The sequence below is a fragment of the Myxocyprinus asiaticus genome, chromosome 46 (genome assembly GCF_019703515.2).
Source record: "Myxocyprinus asiaticus isolate MX2 ecotype Aquarium Trade chromosome 46, UBuf_Myxa_2, whole genome shotgun sequence".
In the NCBI taxonomy this organism is placed as follows: Eukaryota; Metazoa; Chordata; class Actinopteri; order Cypriniformes; family Catostomidae; genus Myxocyprinus; species Myxocyprinus asiaticus.
Genome location: NC_059389.1, coordinates 23,770,379 through 23,784,920, shown reverse-complemented (window position 1 = coordinate 23,784,920; position 14,542 = coordinate 23,770,379). Strand labels below are relative to the sequence as shown.

At 34.9% G+C, this 14,542-nt stretch overlaps 2 protein-coding genes across 2 annotated transcripts; both read right to left on the bottom strand.

Moving 5' to 3' along the window:
* LOC127436195 (myoblast determination protein 1 homolog) lies at positions 1-4,565 on the bottom strand. The gene is made up of 3 exons (XM_051690206.1): positions 2,108-4,565; positions 951-1,029; positions 1-834 (listed from the first exon to the last, which is right to left on the bottom strand). Exons 1-3 carry the CDS (start codon positions 2,615-2,617, stop codon positions 599-601), a joined length of 825 nt encoding a protein of 274 aa, XP_051546166.1. The 5' UTR covers positions 2,618-4,565; the 3' UTR covers positions 1-598.
* A 122-nt stretch (positions 4,566-4,687) lies between these two features.
* LOC127436199 (ferritin, heavy subunit-like) lies at positions 4,688-10,412 on the bottom strand. Its single transcript, XM_051690215.1, has 3 exons — positions 10,019-10,412; positions 8,483-8,629; positions 4,688-6,584 (listed from the first exon to the last, which is right to left on the bottom strand). The coding sequence occupies exons 1-3, from the start codon at positions 10,184-10,186 to the stop codon at positions 6,291-6,293; spliced, it is 609 nt and encodes a 202-aa protein (XP_051546175.1). The 5' UTR covers positions 10,187-10,412; the 3' UTR covers positions 4,688-6,290.
* Between the last annotated feature and the right edge of the window lie 4,130 nt (positions 10,413-14,542).

The window sequence follows — 14,542 nt, the reverse complement described above, 5'->3', positions numbered from 1 at the left end:
ATAGTTAGATTTTTTATTATTCCGACATTCACTCATTTAAGAAGTATAAATATAAAGTTAAACACAAGACACAACAAGATAATGTTTCAAACAGGCATTATTAAATACATAATGTTTGATCGTTGCTTAACAAAACAGATCTTATTTACACATGTACAAAAGTGGTCCTACTTTTCGTGTCTGAATTACGATTCTCTCGTAAATAATTAGGGAAAAAATGTGATGGTGACAGAAAATATACTCACAAAGGGGGGAAAATATGGTCACATTTTAACGTGGATACAATTAAATAAATAAGCATAGTTAAGAAACTCACTTCTGCTGATCTGTTGAGCCATTTTCATAATGGAATACAAATAAAATAAAGATTAAGAAAGAAAGAAAGAAAGAAAGAAAGAAAGAAAGAAAGAAATATCATTCGTTTCCCGCAGTGAATCGAAAATGTCTTTCTTTAGTCGTTAAGATCGGATTTGCATTTGTTTGTTTTTTTTTTTTTTTGTTTTTTTTTTTGTTTTGTTTTTTTATTCTGCTGAATGTTTCTCTTTTCTTTTCTTTTCTTCATATTGTCCTTTTTAATTTGTTGAAATGGTGAGAATCTTTATAGCACTTGGTAGATGGGATCCTGAGTTTGCTGTTGGGGGCAGTTGGTCGGGGACGGTGCGGGGGCCCCGGTCTCACTCAGGACAGACCCTTCCTGCGGAGAGCACGGGCTTCCGTCGGGCCCCTCCGATGACAACACGGGACATGCGGGGGTCTCCGTGGAAATTCTCTCCACGATGCTGGATAGGCAATCCAAACTCGACACCACTGAGTTTTTATTATTCCGTGCATCACCTAAGAAACCAATGAATTAAGAAAGGATTTGAACTTTTGAGCTTTTCAATGTCAAAAACAAACTACATTTAGGCTTTTTGGATAATGATGTTTGTTTTTGTGGGTATATGACCTACCATTTGGCGTCTCATTGAAATAAGAGCTGTCATAACTGTTCCGTCTCCTCGACTGGCATGTGGGACCCATGAAATCCATCTAGAAAACACGAAAAAAATAAATAATAATAATAATAATAATAATAATAATAATAATAATTATATATATATATATATATAAATATAAAGACTATTAAGGACACGGTTAGAAAATAAACTTTATTTAATAAACTTTACTTAATTATTTATGGTGTATTTCGCCTGAACGCTGAACATCACGTGATGTCATGGTAATGCAATTATAATTAGCCTGTATTCATTTATCAATTAATGTAATGTTTTTGATTTGGAATACGGAAAAAGTACACTCTAAAAAAATATTTTTAAGATTTACGCATTTCAGTTTCATAACCAATTTCCATCTAATTTGATTGAGTAATCTTCATCAAAATGAAATTATTAAAAACATTTTTATCTATATTTTAAGTTTAAAAAATATTCAAAAAGGAAGAAAAAATATGTTAAATATATATATATATATATATATATATATATATATATATATATATATATATATATATATATATATATATATAAAGTTTTTATGAAATTAAAATGCGTAATTATTAAAAATAAAATAGGCTACTTATTTGTAAGAATTACGCAATTCAGTTGTTATGAAATTAAAATGCGTAATTCTTAAAAATAAATGTATTTTTACAAATTTCCAATATTTAAAATACATTTTCCCTTTTTTAATAATTATATATATATATTCCAAATCAAAAACATGACATTAATGAATGGATTAATTAATTAATGTATTTACAATAAAATAAAATATATTAAAACGGTTTAATGCAATATAGAAAACAAGCTATAATAAGCACGCTATAAATAGGAGATCATATGCAATATAGTGATTTTATATTCATTTTTGATGCAAATTGAATTGTGTAATCTTTAAGAAAATTACAGTTGTGAAACGTAAAATATATAAGGCTTTTTAATAATTATTTTTTAAAGATTACACAATTCAATTTGATGGAAACTTGTTATGAAATTGAAATGCGCAAATCTTAAAAATAGGCTTAAATATTTATTTTTTTTCTATAACGATTTCATGTAACATGAGCCTATATTGGTAGCCTCTATATATTTCTAATAAAACTTCTTACCATGCCATCAGAGCAGTTGGATCTCGGGCTGGAGGCGTCCGAGTCTCCACTGTAATGTTCCAGAACGGGGTAGTAATTTTCCTCTTGACCCCTGAGCAGCGCCTGCAGAGACTCAATGTAACTGATCGCGTTTCTCAAAATCTCCACCTTTGGCAGCCTCTGGTTCGGGTTGGTGGACGTGCATCTCTTGAGGGTCTCGAAAGCATCGTTCACTTTACTCAGTCGCCTCCTCTCCCGCATGGTCGCGGCTTTGCGGCGGTCAGCATTGGTGGTTTTTCTCTTGCAGGCTTTGCATGCCCACAGCAGACACCTGCCGGCCTGGTGATGTCCGCTGGGCGCCCGGACGTGCTCGTCCTCGATGTGGTGATGCTCGTCGGGCTTGAGCAGGCTCACATGGACGAGCCTTGGGTCCAGGTCTTCGAAAAAGTGCATGTCACTGGTGTTGAAGCAGGGGTCGTCGTAGAAATCATCAGCTGAAGGGATGGGGAACGGAATATCCGACAACTCCATCTTAATGTGTTTGGGGAAAAAATCGGATGCACTCAAACTGCCCTGAATTGGAATACCAAGTGGTAACAGACTTTAAAAAGCTTCAGGAATATTAAGACAAATTCCTTTCAATCTTGAAACGACTTAATGCTCAAGACAACGATCCTATAAAGAGTTTTTCGCTTGTACCCTTCAGGTACTTGTTGCTGGTAAGAGAGCATATCCCGTTTATATAGCAGCTCGGCCACTCCGGGGCGTGTTTTGCATGTGACTGTTTGACCAATGAACGTGTGCACAGAGAAAGAGGGTGGGGTTTTGAAGGCCCTGGACTGCAGCTAATGACAGTGTCATAAAAATGTTATAATGATACATTCATTTATAAATAATCATTAAAATTGTTCTCACCACATTGTTTTTTATTATTTATTTTTTTATTATTAGTTTATTTGAGATGGAACTGACATCAAATCCCAGTTGTCAGCTTATCATAAGTTCAAATCCAATTTCCAAGATTTTGAGGGGGAAATTGGAGATATAAGGCATTTAATTTGTTTCTGAATGGCTTTGTTATATTGTAGGCTATTTGAAAAGACAACAAACCATAGGGTTGTCTATAATCAAACAACCATCTCTGCCCTAAACAAAACTTTAATCTCATGCTCACACGCAAGATTCTGAGAAAATGTCAAATGTGAGAATCCATAATATGCACGATAACATTAAACAGCATCTCAGCATCCTCATCTAACTCAACATAAAATCACTCTCCCAATAACAGCCTCTTTGCACAACCAAATTACGCGCACCAAATTTACATTATTCTACTCTAACGCAGGTGCGCTGACTGTCGCGTGGACGAGTGCTTGTGGGTTTCTTTTTCATGGATCTTCAATGGTCATGAAAATTCAATAACATCATAACCACACTGCAAGACTGTAAAAACCTCTTAAAATGGCATACCTTGTTGATGCTTTATAACGAGACCATTAAGCAGCTGCATGGCTCTGGGCAGGGCCATAGCTGGGTATTCTGGGGGCCTCTGAGTTAATATTGCTTCGGGCCACTTTCCGATTAAAAAATACAGTTTCGAATTTGTTGTGGGCCCCCCCCCCCGGGACCTGTGGGCCCTTAGAATCATTACCACCTTTCACCCCTCTATATACGGCCATGGCTCTGCGTCATTGTGTAATAGACCAGTAGAAATGTATCAAGTATCATGTCTATGCAATATCCATGGCAATGCACGTTCCCAAAAATCATTGTATTCATAATTTAGCATTTCTCGCGGACATCGATGACAGTGCTCTCTCTGGCACGCACACGAGCAAACACATAGAGTGCAAGGAGAGAGAGCGCTCATCAGTGGCGGTGATATTCTGTTTGTGTAGACTTATATATAAGTAGAGAGGGCTTCAGGGAAAAAAGGTTGGGAATCACTGGTCTGGTGCATATTTTCATAGAAAATCAGTAATAATAATAATAATAATAATAATAATAACAGCATACACAGATGCAGAATTGCTTCTTTGTGGCAGTTTATGTCATATAAAATACAGTATATTAACATTTTATAACTTTCATGAATAACCCATTAAACATTAGTGCATTATACAATGCTTAATAGACAGTTAAAACTGAAAATACATTAATGTAGTTATGAATGTCCTGAAAGTTTGATATGAAAGTCTACTTTCTGTTAAGAATTAGGCCTACCTACAGTATATGTGTGTTAATGGCAAATGAAAGTATAAAGTGTCATCAATATATTATTAAGATCGGTCAGGACTGATGTAGTTTGGTGCTGCACAGTTCATTTGGTTCATGATCTATTTTTGATGTGGCCCATTTCATTACAGTAACCGACAGTCACAAATATTTGTCCGACAATAGGGGGCGTTAATGAACCAAATGAGAGTTAAAAGTTCTCCATTCTCTCTTAAAAGGTCCGAGGTCAGTTTTTGTCTTTATCTTTTTAACCTGAATCACCATTTTTATTATTATTATTTATTTATTTATTTACAGGAACGACAATAATAACACCAGCAGCCTGATAATTAAGTAATCATTATAATAAAATAGACAATTAAATAATAATTTTATAGGAAACTTTATTTATTCCTGTACTGAAAATAAAACAATATAACAAGACTTACAAAATATAGGCAGTTCTGAATAATATTCAATGATCAAAGAGTTCAAAATGCTGCTATATATATGCTATATATATATATATATATATATATATAGACGGAGTGAGAGAGAGAGAAAGTCTATATATCAGTGAGAGAAAATTTTTTGCTGAAAAAACAGAAAATTCAGTATTTTAATTTGAAACAATAGGCTACTTTTAAATCAGACACACAGTAATACTTATAATGTAATATTTTATATATTATATTTTTACTTTGTTTAATCACAATTGTTAGACAATTGAGAAATGCTACATTTTATTTCGAATTAAAAGGCAACAAACAGCAGTGCATCAAACAACTCATACATGATACATAAGCCACTGCAGTGTTCCACATTAAAATATTTTTAATTTATGTTTTAAAGCAATGATAAATGACCAGCAAAAAAAAAAAAAAAGAACCTTCAACAAAGACATTTAAAGGAATATTCCGGGTTCAATACAAGTTAAGCTCAATCGACAGCATTTATGGCATAATATTGATTACCACAACAAATAATTTTGACTCATCACTCCTTTTCTTTAAAAAAAGCAAAAATTGAGGTTACAGTGAGGCACTTACAATGGAAGTGAATGGGGGCCAATTTTTGGAGTGTTTAAAAGCAGAAATGTGAAGCTTATAATTTTATAATAGCGCTTACATGAATTCTTCTGTTAAACTCATGTATTATTTGAGCTGTAAAGTTGTTAAAATTGTCATTTTTACAGTCGTTTTATGGTTTTAGGGTTTGTTGACATTACATCGTCATGGCAATGAAGTTGTAAAATTGGCTATAACTTTACACAAAAAAGGTTAATAGGTGATTTTTATCACACTAAGATCATGTTAACACACATATTGTTTGTCTTGTGTCTATACTTTTGAAAACGTGAGTATTTTAACATTTACGGACTGGCCCCCATTCACTTCCATTGTAATTGCCTCACTGTAACAGATTTTTGCTCTTTTTAAAGAAGAGACAAGTCAAAATTAATTGTTGTGGTAATCAAAATTATGCCACAAATGCTGTCGATTGAGCTTAACTTGTATTGAACCCGGAATATTCCTTTAATCTCTGAGACTTCCTTGAGTATTCATTTATTTTTAGTAGCATAACATTAAAATAACATTTGCAACAAATGGAGTGACCTCTTGTTTATACATAAATAGCACCTTGCAATACAGCTATTCTGCCGTAACGTCAAGTTATAGATGAACCCGGAAGTCTAATTTGACATGGATTGCTTTGGGAATTTCCTACACTGTGTGTAATTTATGTTGGAGAACAAAACGTCTACATATCAAAAGTAATGTTAACCACATACCTTATTTACACATAAGTTAAAATAAAAACATTACAAGAACCCATAGGAAAATCCTGAGGGAACCCGTGGTGAATTATCTTCCAGGTTTTTGGACTACAAACTGAACAGCTCTATAGTACATCTTCAGGGAACTCTTGTTCTAGTAATGATCATTGGCTTTTCTTTAAATGTAATGTAGGTAGAATACAAAGAGGAAGTCTAGGCAATTGTCAGGTTTTCTTGTAGCTGGTCGATAAGGTACTCGCCGAAGCCCCCTGCACTGTCATAGGTGCAACCCACTCTGCGTGCATTGGTCAAGAGGTCACCTACGAGCTTGACCTTTGGGATGAGGGGCTGAAGAAACTGACTTTTGATTATGCTGGCAGTATGTGGATCTCCATACTCAAGCGCCATTTGACTCAGCTCCACCATAATGGACTGCTCTTCCTTCCACTGGTTCAGCATGAACTCCAGAGCAGGAAGAACAGCACACACCTGTTCAGTGCCTGGCCTCTACACACACATATGCAACAGTTAGTCAACAACCTAGTGTTAACACTCAGAAGAGCTGCTGTTTTGTTAAGAACAAACAAAAAAAGTGTATAAAACTATTTCAAAGGTGATGGTTTAAAATAATATGGTACATTATAAAATGGATAATTCTGGTCTTGAATTCTGATTGGTCAATATAGTGTTTCAGCTGTGCTAATATACACAATACGAAACACTGACCTTTATAATGGATTATAATTATTTTTATTGCATAACAATGGAATTATATTTTAGCAGAAGGAAGTAACGATAAATTCGCTTAATAATATAATGTTTGAATGAAAATGTGTGTGCATAATAGTTTGTTTTATGTACTTACCATTTTAAAAAAACAACAAGGCACTTGAGGCCATGCTGTATTGTGAATATGCAATCCACTGTGCCCTTTAGTCATTACTATATTGACCATTTATAGCATGGCATCCCATACCTTATTGCCGATATATGTGAATCAGCAATGCACAATTTGCTATCCAGTCAAATTCTCAGAACTAACAATGTAACACTTTATTAAATCTAAAGGGATAGTTCACCCAAAAATTTAAATTCTCTCATCATTTAGTCACCCTCATGCCTTCCCAGATGTGTATGACTGTCTTTCTTCTGCTGAACACAAATGATGATTTTTAGAAGAATATTTCAGCTCTGTAGGTCCTCACAATGCAAGTGAATGGTGACCAGAACTTTGAAGCTCCAAAAAGCATATAAAGGCAGCATAAAATCCATAAAACTCCAGTGGTTTAATCCATGTCTTTAGAAGCTATATGATAGGTGTGGGTGAGAAACAGATCAATATTTAAGTCCTTTTTTGCTATAAATTCTCCCTACCCAGAAAGTGGTGATATGCATAAAGAATGTGTATCGCCAAAAGCACAAGATGAAGTATGTGAAAGTGGAGATTTATAGTAAAAAAAGGATTTAAATATTGATCTGTTTTTTACACCTATCATATCACTTCTGAAGACATGGATTTAACCACTGGAGTCGTATGGATCACTTTTATGCTGCATTTATGTGCTTTTTGGTGCTTCAAAGTTCTGGTCACCATTCACTTGCATTGTATGGACCTACAGATCTGAAATATTCTTCTAAAAATCTTCATTTGTGTTCAACAGAAAAAAGTCACACATCTGGGATGGCATGAGGGTGAGTAAATGAGAGAATTTTCATTTTTGGGTGAACTATCCCTTTAAGACATATCTAAACTAAATTAGAATTGCTGCAATCAACAAAATGAGCATGCAATTCTTTCACAGTGCACACAACCATCACCCAGCACGGATGGACGGATAACAAGGTGTTCAAAATCGCTGCTGATGGACCCTCACCAGTCCCAGTCCAGATCAATTTTACACGAGCCATAAAATGCAGGGAAGGGTGGATGGTAAAAAAAATAGAAAGAACAGAAAAAAGATGAGAGGACGCAGTGTAAAGTGACAGTAGTGCGAGTGCCATGGAATCCATCTGGAACTACAATTAACGCACTGTCCTTCCGCCTTCACATTAATCTCCCCAATTTACCGGAACTCAGGGGAAACGTATACCCTGACAGGCATTAAAGGGGAGATCTCTGCAAAGCCTCCCAATGGGTTTCCCCCATCTCCCCCTTTTCATGCCCTCCAAAAAGCTGCTGCCCAAACCAGCCAGCCAGGAGCCCCATTCAAAAGTGATACCTTCAATTTGTGGGGGGAAAAACTAAAGATTTTTTATTATAACAACTATGATAGGTTTTGAGGGTCTGCATGTTATTGTTTAAAGAAGTAACTTCCAGCCAAACCCTATAAGTAGGTGCTGTTTCTTATCTCAGTTTTTATATAGTTTGATTTGATGTTTTCAGGTTGGTTTGAGAGTCACTGTACCTGAAGGTTCTTACTGCAGAACATTCCGCCACGCTGGGATAGGTACTGCAGCATTGCCTCTGCCCGTTCTTGCTCTTTTACAGATTCCTGATGAAAAAATGCTGCCACTCTGGGTAAAGCCAAGTCATTATGCTCAAAACTTTTGGCCTAAAAGACAACGAAAAGAGAGGACAGCTCTGATTTTGAAGCATACTAACAGAAACATAGAGTCATGGTTTTGCTAACCACAGTTAACCACTCTAAGCAATTTCCTGTAGCAAAGGAGTTGTTGTTTTATTGAGTATGACTGTTTTTTCACATTCTGTAAATTTAGTTATTAATGTTTAAATGAAAATTTCAATTATATACTCTAAATATATTTTTTTTAATCAAACCAACAAAATAAATATTATTATGTAATATTTAGAGACAAATACATCATATTTACAGACAAAATGTTTGCAACTTGTTTGCAAAGCAATGCAACTCTGCAATGAAATATATGGTAACACTTTGTTATTCATTAACATAAGTAAATGCATTAGGTATCATATGAACTAACAATGAACAACAGGCCATGGTTTTACAGCAATATTAATGTTGGTTAGTTGATTTACAAAAATCCAATTGTTCATTATTAATTCATGTGAGTTCATAATGCATTTAATAATGGCAAAATATACAACTAATATAATGAAAAAAAATTTTTTAAAGCAATATTCTGGGTTTAACACAAGTTAAACTCAATTGTCAGCATTTGTGGCATAATATTGATTACCTCAAAAAATTATTTTGACATGCCCCTCCATTTCTTAAAAAAGAAAGCTAAAATCTGGGTTACACTGTGGCACTTACAATGGAAGTGATTGGGGGCCAATTTGTAAACGTTAAAACATTCACTGTTTGTAAAGTACAGTCACAAGACATAAACAATATGTGTGTTAACATGATTTTAGTGTGATAAAATCACTGTGTAAAGTTATAGCCAATTTTACAACTTCGTTACCATAACGATGTAATGTCAACAAACCCTAAAACCCTACAAATACTGTAAAAATGACAATTTTAACACCTTTACAGCTCAAATAATACATGAATTTAACAGAAGAATTAATGTAAGCGCTATTATAAAATTATAAGCTTCACATTTCTGCTTTTAAACACTCCAAAAATTGGCCCCCATTCACTTCCATTGTAAGTGCCTCACTTTTAGCTTTTTTTAAAGAAAAGGACAAACGAGCCAAAATGATTTGTTGTGGTAATCAAAATTATGCCACAAATGCTGTTGAATGAGCTTAACTTGTATTGAACCCGGAATATTCCTTTAATATGCTTTGAAATTAACATTAACCTTGATATAAGTGCTGGGGGGGGAAATCATTGTTTATCGATCATTGTTATTTTTTTTTATTAACTAATGTAGGCCTAGTTAACTAATGTAAAGGGATAAGACCTCATTGTAAAGCGTTACCATATAAGTGATTTAGGGTGTTGTGTTACATTGGTAGTTTACTCTGCAATGCAACTGTATGTTATTTACAGAAAAGATTCTCTTACCAGCGCTTCAAATTTGTATGAGACCTCCAGAAGTAAAGTGGAAACACCACACAGACTTTCTTCCACAACAGACGGAAAGTTTTGCTTCGCCTGACTCCCGACAACAAACATATGCGATTTACAGAGGGGGAGATTGATTTTGATTCTCTTGATTCTCGGTTCCGACATGTTTGCGGGTTAACGGTGCATAAAGTTAATATAGTATACTGTTCTTGACGATAGTGTCGGACCTGCCTTTCCTTACTTCCTCACATCACTTACGGCCAATTTTAGTACCGTACTGACAACAGATAAAGGTACTGCGACGACAAATTAATAAAAAAAAAAAAAAAAAAAAATCTAACTTTAAGCGCTGCTGGATTAATTTAGATGCGGGGAGGGGAAAACACGCAATCGTTTCCCGTTCATGCTGTCAAGTTCATCCGGTAGTACGTGTGGGTGGATGCGAGTGTACAGCCAGCCTTATAAACATAAACACTAGTTTACTGACACTAAATGATCTAGAGTGAGGGTATCTACTTTTATAAGCATGGTAACACTTTACAATAAGGTTCACATTAGTAAATGAATTAGATATCATGAATTAAAAATGAACGATGTATTTATTTATTTTTTTACAACAGTTATTAATCTTTATTAATTCAAGTTAATAAAATTACAATTGTGCATTGTTAGTTTGTTATTTTATTTCATAGTGTATTATCTAATGTTAACATATAACACTTTTGATTTAAAAATGTATTACTGTATGCTGTAACATTAATCAAGATTAATTAAAGCTGTAAAAGTGTTGTTCATTGTTAATTCATGTTAACTAACAACAAATGGAACCTTATTGTAAAGTGTTACCATGATCATTTTATTATTCATTATATTAACCCTAACATGAAAAATAAAAAATATATTAGATTTCATGTTTTTCTTCAAAATATGGCTTTTTTATTTTCATTGTTACAGTTCGCATCTCCCATAAAAACAACATGTGGTAAATAGGAACATTTGCATCATGGCATGCTGCCATTACTTTTAGATAAAGATGGTGAATTAATGTAAGACTTGACCTGAGTATTGACCTGAGGGACCCTCTTTTCTATAGCCTATATTTTATCCAGAAATTTGATCCACTCACCAATTATCCCTTTCTCCAGCCTCTCAAATGTGTATATCCCTGGGATAACTTTAGAGTTTATAAATGTGTTTACCATTACAAAATTCAACCACCGTTGATCCATGATATTTGTAGTAAAACCATAGTAACCACAAAATTAACCATTTTTACAACAGTCATGGTGAGCTACTACAATATTACTACAGTAAAACCATATGAATAGGCCTACTAGATCATTACTGTAGTTAATTGTATCCAGACCATGGTTTCTGGAACACACACACACACACACACACACACACACACACACACACACACACAAAAAACATGTTCACTATAATGTTACTATAGTAACCATAGTTGATTTTCAGGTATAGGCTACTATTTTTTTTTTTTTTTTTTTTTTTTTTTTGAATAAAGACCATAGTTTCATCTAGGCCACAATAGTTACAGTGATCTAACCATGGTAAAAAACAAAAAAAAACAACAACCACTTAATAATAAAAATAAATAAATACTGAATGTCAATCCCTGTGAAAATTCAGGATTTTTTCAAAGTTCATTGTATTATCTGTATCCTTGTAAAAGTTGAAAGTTCTTTTTATTTATTATGAAATTCGACTCCACAGTACATTGCCATCAACATCAAGCATAGACATCAGGCATAGTACTAGTGTTCAAAAACTAACAATGGCTGATCTCCTGGGATTTTCACACATAACAGTCTCAAGAATTTACTCTGAATGGTGCCAAAAAACAAAAAAACATCCAGTTAGTGCCAATTGTGCGGACAGAAAAGCCTTGATGAGAGAGGTCAACGGAGAATGGCCAGACTGGTTCGAGCTGACAGAAAGGCTACGGTAACTCAGATAACCACTCTGTGCAATTGTAGTGAACAGAATAGCATCCCAGAATGAGCAACACGTCGAACTTTGAGGCAGATGGGCTACAACAGCAGAAGACCACGTCGGGCAATTTATTAGAACCATAGTGTTCCTAACAAAGTGCTCAGTGATTGCATTTCTAAATAATAATATTTATGTATAATGGATTTAAAATATGAATTATATTATGTTTGCGTTTATTTGACATCTAAAATGTGTGCATACCCATTATAATAATATCGTTGAGCAGTTTTCTATTCGTTGATTTGTTGATTCTGTGAAATGTGTTTAAAGAACTAATTTAAAATAATTAGTAATGCAATTACTTTTTCGATTAAGTAATCTGTAAAGTAATTTGATCACAACTTTACAGAAGTAATAAGTAATCTGTAATGGCTTACTTTGTTTTAGTAACTTAAGGCCTGGGTATACTTGGTCGGATCGTGCCTGGTCAACCGCGTTGCCTTTCAAAATATACTCTTCTGACCACAAGCGAATCTGAACACGTTCGACGCATGTGCACTATGACTGCTATGTGATACACTTTTTTAGGACAGTCAACGGCTGGCACATGCGGCAACGATGCGCACAGACGAGGACTGTGCGCGTGTCAAGAAAATCTGGGCCATGCACGGACCTTGCCTACAGAATGTGCTGATGATTATATTTGCATCACACATACTATGCGCGGAGCGTTCAGCAACATGGACAACCGAAGAATACTTTGGGCTTCACCCAACACACTGTATATAACACACAGTTATTTAATGTAATTATGTGTTCTGAGTAGACATAAGTATATTGCAGCTTGATCTCATATATATAACATATATATATATATATATATATATATATATATATATATATATATATATATATATATATATATATATAATGCGACTGTGGCAACATTTTTGCGAAAAGTAATTACATTGACATTTTATTATCACCAGTTATGAAGCTTCTGGTAGTCTGGCAATTATGCCACACTGATATTATTTTTATTTTTATATAAACATGTAAAAAAGTGTGGTCACCCTTCAATAAACTAAAACTAAAGTACTTCACCCAACCACCACCCCCACGGGGAGTATTCAAATGAATGATGGATGTTGGCTTCTTTATGCTACATATGATAACATGCCCCTTTTCCAATGCAACAAGCCTTCTTTTTCGGTTCTTGTGTACCTCTGCCCTCTCCCCTGGTGGACCCTTCTCTTGTTTCATGAGTGGCCTGTGTCATTGCACCCTCCTCAGTGCAGATGACTGACACGAGGGACTGGGAAGTCTCCGGGGGCCAGTTGGGTCTAGATGGAAGAAAGAGGAACACTCAGCGTCCAGCGAGCATTGGGTCAACAGGACCTGCACTCTTGACTTGACCTCTGCACCTCTCAGACACATATATAATGACCTTAGCTGAACTTTAGTGTAACAAATTACAGACATGCTCTGGAGGAACAGATCGGTTCAGACTTAATTTCAGTATGAATTTTGATTTAAAATTGCAAGTGCGATCACTGAGTCGTGATAGGTCACATCCTGTGGTCTTTGTACAATGTGATTGGTATGTTTGTGTTGTTGTATGCCTTGAGGTAATGGTACAACAGAGTTGTCATGCATTTGGGAAGTGTGCTGAAGACCTCCTTCATGGATACCACCTGCCTTTTGTCCATGTTTTGTCTTGGTCTGTGTGTTTCTTAGTGCAGCTGTCCAAAAACACTCAAGACTTGTAATCGGTCTTGTTCCTCATCTTGCAGCAGTCTTGTTCCAAGTTTCACCTAAGATCTTCTACAGATATTCTTCAAACATTGCTGACTTAGTTTTTGATGAGTTTTGGTCTCTTACTATAGTTGTGAATGTAGGTCCAGATAATACTGTCTGTCTTAATAATAATAAAAAAAATCATAATTATTATATATTTAAATTTATATGTGTATATTTTTATATACGTTTTTATATATAACATATTTTGTATTCAATATACAATCACTGAGCATTTTATTAGGAACAACTGTACACCTACTTATTCATGTGATTATCTAATTAGCCAATCGTGTGGCACCAGTGCAGTGCATAAAATCATGCAGATATGGGCCAGGAGCTTCAGTTAATGTTCACATCAACCATCAGAATGGGGGAAAAAAAAAACTGATCTCAATGATTTCGACCGTGACATGATTGTTGGTGCCAGACGGGCTGGTTTGAGTATTTCTGTAACTGCTGATTTCCTGGGATTTTCACACACAACAGTCTCTAGAATCTACTCAGAATGGTGCCAAAAACAAGAAACATCCAGTGAGCATCAGTTCTGCGGAAACACCTTGTTGATGAAAGAGGTCAACGGAGAATGGCCAGACTGTTTCAAGCTGACAGAAAGGCTACGGTAACTCAGATAACCACTCTGTACAATTTTAGTGAGCAGAATAGCATCTCAGAATGCACAACACGTCGAACCTTGAGGCGGATGGGCTACAACAGCAGAAGATTACATCAGGCACTTTATTAAGCCATATTGTTCCTAATAAATTGCTA

Bases quoted from the DNA above. Each gene is read 5' to 3' on its own strand.
- LOC127436199 (XM_051690215.1), bottom strand. From the start codon at position 10,186: ATGTCGGAACCGAGAATCAAGAGAATCAAAATCAATCTCCCCCTCTGT. The intron at 8,630-10,018 runs GTAAGAGAATCT...GTTGTCTTTTAG, and splicing joins CATACAAATTTGAAGCGCTG to GCCAAAAGTTTTGAGCATAA. The intron at 6,585-8,482 runs GTACAGTGACTC...ATGTGTGTGTAG, and splicing joins TCTGCAGTAAGAACCTTCAG to AGGCCAGGCACTGAACAGGT.
- LOC127436195 (XM_051690206.1), bottom strand. From the start codon at position 2,617: ATGGAGTTGTCGGATATTCCGTTCCCCATCCCTTCAGCTGATGATTTC. The intron at 1,030-2,107 runs GTAAGAAGTTTT...CGTGTTTTCTAG, and splicing joins CCAACTGCTCTGATGGCATG to ATGGATTTCATGGGTCCCAC. The intron at 835-950 runs GTAGGTCATATA...TTGGTTTCTTAG, and splicing joins TTTCAATGAGACGCCAAATG to GTGATGCACGGAATAATAAA.